Source organism: Haliotis rufescens, unplaced genomic scaffold, assembly GCF_023055435.1.
Source record: "Haliotis rufescens isolate VD_foot unplaced genomic scaffold, xgHalRufe1.0.p SCAF_10, whole genome shotgun sequence".
NCBI classification, from domain to species: domain Eukaryota; kingdom Metazoa; phylum Mollusca; class Gastropoda; order Lepetellida; family Haliotidae; genus Haliotis; species Haliotis rufescens.
The window spans coordinates 46,483,269-46,496,404 of record NW_025963780.1 but is presented as its reverse complement, the minus strand read 5'-3'; the positions used below and the strand labels follow the sequence as shown (position 1 = coordinate 46,496,404).

General features: G+C 47.7%; 1 protein-coding gene across 2 annotated transcripts in view; it reads left to right on the top strand.

Annotated features, from left to right (window-relative positions):
• Positions 1–8,018: 8,018 nt before the first annotated feature.
• LOC124126852 (solute carrier family 49 member 4 homolog) overlaps positions 8,019–13,136 on the top strand; it is a 58,717-nt gene continuing 53,599 nt past the window's right edge. Inside the window, exons 1-2 of one of the 2 annotated variants that reach the window (XM_046490397.2) lie at positions 8,019–8,768; positions 10,304–10,394. In XM_046490397.2, the coding sequence (XP_046346353.2) occupies positions 8,339–8,768; positions 10,304–10,394 (521 nt within the window). In that variant the 5' untranslated portion in view covers positions 8,019–8,338. The remainder of the gene's footprint in view (positions 8,769–10,303; positions 10,395–13,136) is intronic. The other variant, XM_046490398.2, reaches the window with a different exon arrangement.

The window sequence follows — 13,136 nt, the reverse complement described above, 5'->3', positions numbered from 1 at the left end:
GGTGGAGACAGAAATACCCCACACTGACACTTGGACAGGATGGCTGGAGACAGACATACCCCACACTGACACTTGGACAAGATGGGTGGAGACAGAAATACCCCACAATGACACTTGGACAGGATGGGTGGAGACAGACATGCCCTACAATGACACTTGGACAGGATGGGTGGAAACAGACATACCCCACACTGACACTTGGACAGGATGGGTGGAGACAGAAATAACCCACAATGACACTTGGACAGGATGGGTGGATACAGGACCCTCACACTGACACTTGGACAGGATGGGTGGAGACAGAAATACCGCACAATGACACTTGGACAGGATGGGTGGAGACAGACATGCCCCACACTGACACTTGGAAAGGATGGGTGGAGACAGACAAACCCCAAAGTGACACTTGGACAGGATGGATGGGGACAGACATACCCCACAGTCACACTTGGACAGGATGGGTGGAGACAGATATGCCCCACAGTGACACTTGGGCAGGATGGGTGTCTACAGACATACCCCAAAGTGACACTTGGACAGGATGGGTTTGGATAGACGTACCCCATACTGACACTTGGACAGGATCGGTGGGGACAGACATACCGCAGACTGACTCTTGGACAGGAAGGGTGGAGACAGACATACCACACACTGATACTTGGACAGGATGGGTGGAGACATACATACCACACTCTGACACTTGGACAGGATGGGTGCAGAGAGACATACCCCACACTAACACTTGGACAGGATGGATGGGGACAGATATACCCCACAATGACACTTAGACAGGATGGGTGGAGACGGACATACCCCACACTGACACTTGGACAGGGTGGGTGGAAACAGACATACCCCTTACTGACATTTGGACAGGATGGGTGGAGACAGACATACACACCAATGACACTTGGACAGAATGGCTGGAGATAGATATACCCCCAGACTGAAACTTGGACAGGATGGGTGGGGACAGACATACCCCACTCTGACGCTTGGACAGGATGAGTGGGGAGAGATATACCCCACACTGAAACTTGGACAGGATGGGTGGAGACAGACATACCCGACACTGACACTTGGACAGGATGGGTGGGGACAGACATACCACACACTGACACTTGGACAGGATGGGTGGAGACAGACATACCCCCACACTGTCACTTGGACAGGATGGGTGGGGTCAGATATACCCCACTTTGACACTTTCACAGGATGGGTGGAGACAGACATACCCGAGACTGACACTTGGACAGGATGGGTGGAGACAGACATACCCCACTCTGACACTTGGACAGGATGGGTGGCGACAGACATACCCAACTCTGGCCGTTGGACAGGATGGGTGGAGACAGACACACCTCACTCTGACACTTCGAGAGGATGGGTGGGGACAGATATACCACACACTGACACTTGGACAGGATGGGTGGAGACAGACATACCCCACAATGACACTTGGAGAGGATTGGTGGGGACAGATATACCCCACACTGACACTTGGACAGGATGGGTGGAGACAGACATACCAGACATTGACACTTGGACAGTATGGGTGGGGACAGATATACCCCACACTGAAACTTGGACAGGATGGGTGGGGACAGATTAACCCTACACTGACACTTGGACAGGATGGGTTGGGAGAGACATACCTCACACTGACACTTGCATAGGATGGGTGGAGACAGACATACCCCACACTGACACTTGGACAGGATGGGTGGAAACAGACATACCCCACACTGACACTTGGACAGGATGGGTGGAGACATACATACCCCACACTGACACTTGGACAGGATGGGTGGAAACAGACATACCCCACATTGACACTTGGACAGGATGGGTGGAAACATGAAAACCCCACACTGACACTTGGTCAGGATGGGTGGAGAGAGACATACCTCACAATGACACTTGGACAGGATGGGTGGAGACAGACATACCTCACAATGACACTTGGACAGGATGGGTGGAGACAGACATACCCCACTCTGACACTTGGACAGGATGGGTGGAGACAGACATACCTCACAATGACACTTGGACAGGATGGGTGGGGACAGACATAACCCACACTGACACTTTGTACAGGATGGATGGAGACAGGCATACCCAACACTGACACTTGGACAGGATGGGTGGGGACATATTAACCCCACACTGACACTTGGACAGGATGGGTGGAGACAGACATACCCGAGATTGACACTTGGATAGGATGGGTGGGGACATATTAACCCTAAACTGACACTTGGACAGGATGGGTGGAGACAGACATACCCCACACTGACACTTGGACAGGATGGGTGGGGACATATTAACCCCACACTGACACTTGCACAGGATGGGTGGAGACAGGAAAACCCCACACTGACACTTGTGAGGCTTAAGTCTATTGTCTAGTGTCAGTGCGACATTGGTCTAGTGTGTTATGTGTAGTGAAAGTGAGGCTTCAGTCTAGTCTCTAGTGTCAGTGCGACATCGGTGTAGTGTGTAATGTGTAGTGAAAGTGAGGCTTTAGTCTAGTGTCTAGTGTCAGTGCGACATTGGTGTAGTGTGTAATGTGTAGTGAAAGTGAGGCTTTAGTCGTGTGTTTAGTGTCAGTGCGACATCGGTGTAGTGTGTAATGTGTAGTGAAAGTGAGGCTTCAGTCTAGTGTTTTGTGTCAGTGCAACATTGGTCTAGTGTGTAATGCGTTGTGAAAGTGAGGCTTTAGTCTAGTGTCTAGTGTCAGTGCGACATTGGTCTAGTGTGTTATGTGTAGTGAAAGTGAGGCTCCAGTCTACTGTCTAGTGTCAGAGCGACATCGGTGTAGTGTGTAATGTGTCGTGAAAGTAAGGCTTCAGCCTAGTGTCTAGTGTCAGTGCGACATTGGTGTTGTGTGTAATGTGTAGTGAAAGTGAGGCTTTAGTCTAGTGTCAGTGCGACATTGGTGTTGTGTGTAATGTGTAGTGAAAGTGAGGCTTTAGTCTAGTGTCTAATGTCAGTGCGACATCGGTGTAGTGTGTAATGTGTAGGGAAAATGAGGTTTTAGTCTAATGTCTACTTTCAGTGCAAGATTGGTCTAGTGTGTAAAGTGTAGTGAAAGTGAGGCTTCAATCTAGTGTCTAGTGTCAGTGCCACATTGGTGTAGTGTGTAATGTGTAGTGAAAATGAGGCTTTAGTCTAGTGTCAGTGCGACAATAGTGTAGTGTGTAAAGTGTAGTGAAAGTGAGGCTTTAGTCTTGTGTCTAGTGTCAGTGCAACATTGGTCTAGTGTGTAATGTGTAGTGAAAGTGAGGCTTTAGTCTAGTGTCTAGTGTCTAGGGTCAGTGCGACATTGGTCTAGTGTGTAATGTGCGTCAGTGTGTCAGTGCGACATTCTCACCGATGTAGAAAGCAGCAGTTACACCAAGACCAACGATGACGGCCATGACAGTTGATGCTGTCGTCCTCTCCGCGGCGGGGAACCACACCGACGACACTTTAGGGACGGCCCCCATTGCGATAGGTCCGGCTAACCCGTTCAGAATCTGGCCCAGGTGAACGAGGCTGGAGGGACACAGGGTATCGGAACAGCGAAAAACATCACAGTTTATGAAGGAAACATTGTCGAACAAACTACCATAACTAGCTGTATTTACTGTTCTGCACAGTCACTACACCTGCCACGTTAATATTCCCCCTGAATCAATGACAGTCCGTTCTCAAGGTCAGGTCCTGAGAATAAGAGATCCATGCGCAGCACTGTGACCCTTGCTGACTCCTTCAGCAGGGAAATACAAGCGACAAAAAACCGTCCACAGTTATAAGCAATACCTGCTAACAGTGAACTACTAGTATACGATTCCGACTATACCATAAGATTGTGTTTAGGAATCACTATCAAATAGTGATGATACCAGGTGTTCGCGAAAAGGCTAAATATGCATAACGTCTCGATATTGGCAGTCATGTTCGTCCCGATTGCTGAGCTGTATGTACTGCCTACTAGAGTGGCCTCGTCATGAACATGTCGCTATAACAAGGTGTGTGTTGGACATGGTGCCCTTACGCTGTGAAGAGGGTGGATCCTTGTACAGACACCTGACGCCAGTGCCTAGCGCCACCAGCACCGCGGCTCCAACACAGGATGCACGAAGGCCTGCAACAGCGAAGATGTGGACCTGGAGCTATAGAACGGGTCGGGCCTAGCAGAGGCTGTGATCGCAAATCCGAAACATTGTCAACTCATTGTAGATATGTATATATAATCTGTATTAACTTGTCCATCAACGATTACCACGGATATGTTATATATTCACCGTCAAGTATTATTATGAGGAAGGAATCAAAAACAGTTCTACAGTGTGAGAGATTGCGCTCTTTTCTCCACTGGATATGGTCCATTAAGTACTCACTGATTCTGACTTTATGGTACCATGATACAAAATACTTTATGGTATCCAGACACTAAAGACTCTATGGTATCATGATACTAAAATTAGATCGACAAAGACTCGAAAACGGTGGGTCGATACTGAGAAGAAATGGTCCATAATTGAATGACATATTCAATACCAAGATATGATGGTCGCGAATAAATAGAATTGTCGGCACTAAGATGCGATGGCCGCTACTTAGACGTCAGTATGATGGATGATGACGTAACAATGATGGATGAAAAAGTCACTATGATGGATGGTGACGTCACTGTGAAGGCTGATGACGTCGCTATGGTGCATCATGACGTCCCTATGATGGATGCTGACCTTTGCTGTCCAGCAGCCCGGACCACAGGAGAGCTTTGGGGATGAAGGTGATGGGTCCCCAGTTGGCAAACAAGGCCAGCGTCCCATCCGTCCATCCGTAGGCCTGTTCAGCAGCAGCAGCTATTGGGCCCCACTGTATCCACACGGCGGCCTGGATGGACTCCAGCAGGGAAAACATCAACAGGATATACCAACGCCGCTTGTACACGTGCCTCGGGAACACTGATGACGTCATTTACTACTGATGCCACCCTGACTGATGACGTGTCCATGTCACTGGTTGCCATAGTGATGTCCTGGATTATACAAACTCATGTTGAAACTCTGATTCAATTTGATGAGGAATCAAACAAACAAACTGCAAGAAAGTTATAAAGTAAGAGAATTACCTAAAGGTTTGCGAGATTTTAATGAATTTGGAACACAATAACACAATAAACGAACAGTTTGTATCTAGACGTTTGTTACAGTTTATATCTAGACGTCTGTTACAGTTTATATCTAGGCGTCTGTTACATTTTATATCTAGGCGTCTATTACGGTTTATATCTAGACGTCTGTTTGGGTTTACATCTAGACGTCTGTTATAGGTTATATCTAGACGTCTGTTATAGGTTAAATCTAGACGTCTGTTACAGTTTATATCTAGACGTCTGTTATAAGTTATATCTAGGCGTCTGTTTCAGTTTATATCTAGACGTATGTTACAGTTAATATCTAGACGTCTGTGACAGTTTATATCTAGACGTCTGTTACAGTTTATATCTAGACGTCTGTTATAGTTTATATCTAGACGTCTGTTATAGTTTATCCCTTGAGGTTTCTTACAGTTTATACCTCGAGGTCTGTTATAGTTTATATCTTGACCTCTATAACAGTTTATATCTAAACCTCTGTTACAGTTTATATCTAGACGTCTGTTTCAGTTGATAACTATACGTCTGTTATAGTTTATATCTAGACGTCTGTTATAGTTTATATCTAGACGTCTGTTGTAGTTTATATCTAAACCTCGCAAGCACCTGAGAACCTCTGTGCTCTACAATAAGAAAGGCACTACAGCTGTTTACCCTTCACTACTGGTACACAGTAACCCATGCCAGTCGAAAGAGACTAAATGAACCCAGGGGTCAGTCTCGGTGACCTGAGTGATTGCACGCAAGGAACACGCAAGGAACACGCTAGACAATTGGGCTGGGTCACCAGGAACATACAAGGAACACGCCAGATATTGGGGCCGGGTTACCAGGAACACATCAGAAACACGCCAGACATTGGGGGTCAGGTTAACAGGGTTATCAGGAACACGTCAGACAATGGGGTCGGGTTACCAGGAACACATCAGAAACACGCCAGACATTGGGGGTCAGGTTAACAGGGTTATCAGGAACACGTCAGACAATGGGGTCGGGTTACCAGGAACACATCAGGAACATGCCAGACAATGGGGTCGGGTTACCAGGAACACGCAAGGAACACACAAGGAAAACACAAGGAACACACCAGGAACACGCTAGACAATTGGGCCGGGTCACCAGGAACACACGAGGAACACGCCAGATATTGGGGCCGGGTTACCAGGAACACATCAGGAACACACCAGACAATGGGGGTCAGGTTAACAGGGTTATCAGGAACACGTCAGACAATGGGGTCGGGTTACCAGGAACACGCAAGGAACACACAAGGAAAACACCAGGAACACGCTAGACAATTGGGCCGGGTTACCAGGAACACACGAGGAACACGCCAGATATTGGGGCCGGGTTACCAGGAACACATCAGGAACATGCCAGACAATGGGGGTCAGGTTAACAGGGTTATCAGGAACACGTCAGACAATGGGGTCGGGTTACCAGGAACACGCAAGGAACACACAAGGAAAACACAAGGAACACACCAGGAACACGCTAGACAATTGGGCCGGGTCACCAGGAACACACGAGGAACACGCCAGATATTGGGGCCGGGTTACCAGGAACACATCAGGAACACGCCAGACAATTGGGTCAGGTTAACAGGGTTATCAGGAACACGTCAGACAATGGGGTCGGGTTACCAGGAACACGCAAGGAACACACAAGGAAAACACAAGGAACACACCAGGAACTCACCAGGAACACACGAGGAACACGCCAGATATTGGGGCCGGGTTACCAGGAACACATCAGGAACACGCCAGACAATGGGGGTCAGGTTAACAGGGTTATCAGGAACACGTCAGACAATGGGGTCGGGTTACCAGGAACACGCAAGGAACACACAAGGAAAACACAAGGAACACACAAGGAAAACACAAGGAACACACCAGGAACACGCTAGACAATTGGGCCCGGTCACCCGGAACACACGAGGAACACGCCAGATATTGGGGCCGGGCGACCAGGAACACGCCAGACAATGGGGGTCAGGTTACCAGGAACACGCCAGACATTGGGGTCAGGTTACCAGGAACACGCCAGACATTGGGGCCAGGTTACCAGGAACACGCCAGACAATGAGGGTCAGGTTAACAGGGTTATCAGGAACACAACAGACAATGGGGGTCAGGTTAACAAGGTTATCAGGAACACAACAGACAATGGGGTCGGGTTACCAGGAACACCCAAGGAACACACCAGGAACACATCAGACATTTGGGCACGCCAGACATTGGGGCCAGGTTACCAGGAACACGCCAGACAATGAGGGTCAGGTTAACAGGGTTATCAGGAACACAACAGACAATGGGGGTCAGGTTAACAAGGTTATCAGGAACACAACAGACAATGGGGTCGGGTTACCAGGAACACCCAAGGAACACACCAGGAACACGCCAGACATTGGGGCCGGATCACCAGGAACACACCAGGAACACGCCAGACATTGGGGCCGGATCACCAGGAACACACCAGGAACACGCCAGACATTGGGGCCGGATCACCAGGAACACACCAGGAACACATCAGACATTGGGGCCAGGTTGACAGGGCTATCAGGAACACGCCAGACATTGGGGCCGGATCACCAGGAACACACCAGGAACACGCCAGACATTGGGGCCGGATCACCAGGAACACACCAGGAACACGCCAGACATGGGGGCTGGGTTACCAGGAACACTCAAGTCAGTTGTAGTTGGAAATAATCTAGGGCCCGAGGCCAGGTCATCAGAACACACAGGCTCAGGTCGTAAAATAGGATGGTAGTTGGGTAGAGCTTATCATATCATAAGTAAACACATACAGATGTTGCCCCTGACAGCCAGTGGAAAAAACGTACCAATGCAGGGATGCATAACTCCGTAGTTTGTGAACTTCGGAGAGGTAAAACAAAGATATACCCAACAACAGCGTAGAATAACGTCTGGATGAGGCTGTGCATAGCTGCTAGTGACAGTAACACGGTGTATCCATCTCAAGTGTTGGACATGATGCAAAGAGAAAAGCGTCTGTGTTTGAGCATGAGATACAATAGGTGAGATACGCTCAATACCACCCAGTTGCTTCTGCACACCGTGGGATGGATCACAAGGTTATGTTTCTGTAGTTAATACAAACAGCCTTCACAGTCTGGACTGTAAATTCACACGAACTTCCATCATATTTGTTCCTCAGTCAAGTATGACGGAATCAGTTGTCACAGACACTAATGAACTGCCCCGTAGTACAGATGACAATGTCACCAGTGACCCCAATGAACAAAAGGTGAAAGAAATAATTCAACTGGAGAAAGGTGATAAAGAGAGTGTATGGCCTCAGTCTGGGAGAAGGAGGTCGTCAGTAACATTTGACGAGAACGTCACACAGATTCGCTTTGAGAGGGTGGAGCAGTTGGACCTGCATGTGTATAGACGGCGGTGGGTGGTCCTGGCCCTCTTCTCCCTGTTCAGTTGCCTCCAGGCCGCAGTGTGGAACCAGTGGGGCCCAATAGCGGCAGTGAGTGAACGTGTGTTCGGCTGGACAGATGGAACTATTGCACTGTTTGTCAACTGGGGTCCTATTGCCTACATCCTCACAGCGCCGCTCTGGTCATGGATACTGGATACCAAAGGTGAGTGAGTGAGTATGGTTTTACGCCGCTTTTAGCAATATTCCAGCAATATCACGGCGGGGGGACACCAGAAATGGGCTTCACATATTGTACCCCTGTCGGGAATGGAACCCAGGTCTTCGGCGTGATGAGCGAACGCTTTAACCACTAGGCTACCCGACCGCCCAAACACCAAAGGTACATTGCTCAAACATGACAATATATTTTTAAACATAGAAACGTGTTACATATTGTGCCAGTAGTCCTGTTTAATCTCAAAAGTTTCACATGTTCTCCCCATGTGTTCCGCCATGTGTTCCGCCATGTGTTCCGATCTGCATGTGGCCGACGTATCATATTTATTCATGCGAAGCAGGACATAGGCCACATGCATGTGACGGGGAGACATGTTGTCATCAGTTATACCAGGGGGGTTCAATAAGTTTTGCAACTTGGGCATTTGTCTTTACACAAACAATGTCAATTTGGGGCAGGTGTGACACTAGTCATAACATTAGGTTGACACGTGTCCTAACAAGTTCCAGACACAACAATAAGTTAGATGTGATGGCTTCATTCACCTAAGGGTGGTCACAATCATGGATTCTCTCAAACAAGAACAACGCGCTGTAATAAAGTTCCTTACCAAGGAGGGATGCAAAGCAAAAGAAATCCATGATCGCATGTGTAAAGTGGTGGGTAAGGATGCTCCTAACTATTCCACAGTTTGTCGTTGGTCTCTACAGTTTGAAAGGGGTTGAGAGTCCACAGACGATGACCCAAGGTCAGGCAGGCCTTCAGACGCCACCCAACCGGATTGCTGCTATAGAAAGAAGAATTTTGTCTGACCGATGAGTGAAAGTATCTGAACTTTCTAGGGATCCACCATGAGAACACAGAAACTAAATTGGAATCCATGCAATGGAAGCACCCCAATTCTCCGCCTCCGAGGAAGTTTCGCACTCAACCATCGGTTGGCAAAGGTAATGGCCACCATATCTTGGGGTGCAAGAGATATATTACTGATTGATTACATGCCACCAAAAACTACAACCAATGGACAGTATTATGCTAATGTAATGAAAGAATTGCGAAAATCTATTCGCAAGAAACGCCGTGGGATGTTAACACGTGGTATTCTACTCTTGCATGATAACGCTCCGGTTTGAGAATTGCACAAGCTGCCATATGTGAATGTGGATTCGAACAGTTAAATCACCCACCCTACAGCCCAGACTTAGCCCCCAGAGACTATTTCCTGTTCAAGCAAATGAAATCTGCCCTACGTGGAAGACGCCTCCAGGATGACGAGGACATAAAGGCTGCCACAGAGGCGTGGTTAGAGGGCCAATCTGCGGATTTCTATAAAAGTGGTATTAAAAGCTTAAAGGACAAATGGAATAAGTGTATTGAGGTGAATGGAAATTATACTGAAAAATAAAAGTGCAAAAGATATTCTGCAATTTGGTCTTATATTGAAGTTGCAAAACTTATTGAACGCCACTCGTATCAGTCGTCAGTTTGCGTGTTGGCCAGAGCTCCAGTGACTGTTCCAGGGTTGAGGCTGTCGTGTCTGGTTGCTATGGCGCTGATAGCTGTAGGGTCCGGTCTCCGCTGTCTGGTACGAACACCCCCGGCCTACACATGGTAAGCAACACTTTCGCGTGTATGCCATTGTTCCTTGTTTCACCTTCTACACTGGTGAGAATCCACACCATTGTTCCTTGTCTCACCTCCAACAAAGGTCACCGCTGTTCCTTGTCGCACCTTCAACACACGTCACCGCTGTGCCTTGTCGCACCTTCAACACACGTCACCACAGTTCCTTGTCGCACCTTCAACACACGTCACCACAGTTCCTTGTCTCACCTCCAACACCAGCCTCCACACCATTGTTCCTGGTCTCACCTTCAACAAACTTCACCACTGTTCCTTGATTCACCTTCAACACTAGACGCAACACCACTGTTCCCTGTAACACCTTCAACACACGTCACCACTGTTCCTTGTCTCACCTTTAACACCAAACTCGACACCACTGTTCCTTGTCTCACCTCCAACACAAGATTCCATACCGTAGTTCCTTGTCTCACCTTCAACATCAGACTCCACATCATTGTTCCTTGTCTCACCTTCAACAAACTTCACCACTGTTCCTTGATTCACCTTCAACGACAGACGCAACACCACTGTTCCCTGTAACACCTTCAACACACGTCACAACTGTTCCTTGTCTCATCTTCAACAACAGATTCCACACCATTGTCCCTTGTCTCACCTTCAACATCAGACTCCACATCATTGTTCCTTGTCTCAACTTCAACATCAGACTCCACACCATTTTCCTTGTCTAATCTTCAACAACAGATTCCATACCATTGTCCCTTGTCTCACCTTCAACATCAGACTCCACACCATTGTTCCTGGTCTCAACTTCAACACCAGACACAACACCACAGTTCCTTGTCTCATCTTGAAGATCTGATTCCATACCATTGTTCCCTGTCTCACCTTCAACACACTTCCTCATTGTTTCTTGTCTTACCTTCAACACACTTCACCATTGTCCCTTGTCGCATCTTCAACATCAGACACCACACCACAGTTCCTTGTCTCACCTTCAACATCAGACTCCACACCATTGTACCTGGTCTCACCTTCAACACACTTCACCATTGTTCCTTGTCGCACCTTCAACATCAGACACCACACCACAGTTCCTTGTCTCACCTTCAACATCAGACTCCACACCATTGTTCCTGGTCTCACCTTCAACACACTTCACCACTGTTCCTTGTTTCTCCTTCAACACACTTCACCAATGTTCCTTGTCTCCCCTTCAACACACTTCACCACTGTTCCTTGTCTCACCTTCAACACACTTCACCACTGTTCCTTGTCTCCCCTTCAACACACTTCAACACTGTTCCTTGATTCACCTTCAACACACTTCACCACTGTTCCTTGTCTCCCCTTCAACACACTTCACCACTGTTCCTTGTCTCACCTTCAACAAACTTCAACACTGTTCCTTGATTCACCTTCAACACCAGACGCAACTCCACTGTTCCCTGTAACACCTTCAACACCAACACCACTGTTCCTTGTCTCACCTTTAACACCAAACTCGACAACACTGTACCTTGTCTCACCTTCAACACAAAATTCCATACCATTGTTCCTGGTCTCACCTTCAACACCAGACGCCACACCATTGTTCCTGGTCTCACCTTCAACACACTTCACCATTGTCCCTTGTCTCACCTTCAACACAAGATTCCATACCATAGTTCCTTGTCTCACCTTCAACACCAGACACCACACCACAGTTCCTTGTCTCATCTTCAACAACAGACTCCACACCATTGTTCCTTGTCTCACCTTCAACAAAAAAAATTCCATACCATTGTTCCTGGTCTCACCTTCAACACCAGACGCCACACCATTGTTCCTGGTCTCACCTTCAACAACAGATTCCACACCATTGTCCCTTGTCTCACCTTCAACGCAAGATTCCATACCATAGTTCCTTGTCTCACCTTCAACACCAGACACCACACCACAGTTCCTTGTCTCATCTTCAACAACAGATTCCACACCATTGTCCCTTGTCTCACCTTCAACATCAGACTCCACACCATTGTCCCTTGTCTCACCTTCAACATCAGACTCCAAACCATTGTCCCTTGTCTCACCTTCAACATCAGACTCCACACCATTGTCCCTTGTCTCACCTTCAACATCAGACTCCACACCATTGTTCCTTGTCTCATCTTCAACAACAGATTCCATACCATTGTCCCTTGTCTAACCTTCAACACCAGACACCACACCACAGTTCTTGTCTCATCTTCAACAACAGATTCCACACCATTGTCCCTTGTCTCACCTTCATCATCAGACTCCACACCATTGTTCCTTGTCTCAACTTCAACATCAGACTCCACACCATTGTTCCTTGTCTCATCTTCAACAACAGATTCCACACCATTGTTCCTTGTCTCACCTTCAACATCAGACTCCAAACCATTGTCCCTTGTCTCACCTTCAACATCAGACTCCACACCATTGTCCCTTGTCTCACCTTCAACATCAGACTCCACACCATTGTTCCTTGTCTCATCTTCAACAACAGATTCCATACCATTGTCCCTTGTCTAACCTTCAACACCAGACACCACACCACAGTTCTTGTCTCATCTTCAACAACAGATTCCACACCATTGTCCCTTGTCTCACCTTCATCATCAGACTCCACACCATTGTTCCTTGTCTCAACTTCAACATCAGACTCCACACCATTGTTCCTTGTCTCATCTTCAACAACAGATTCCATACCATTGTTCCTGGTCTCACCTTCAACACCAGACACAACACCACAGTTCCTCG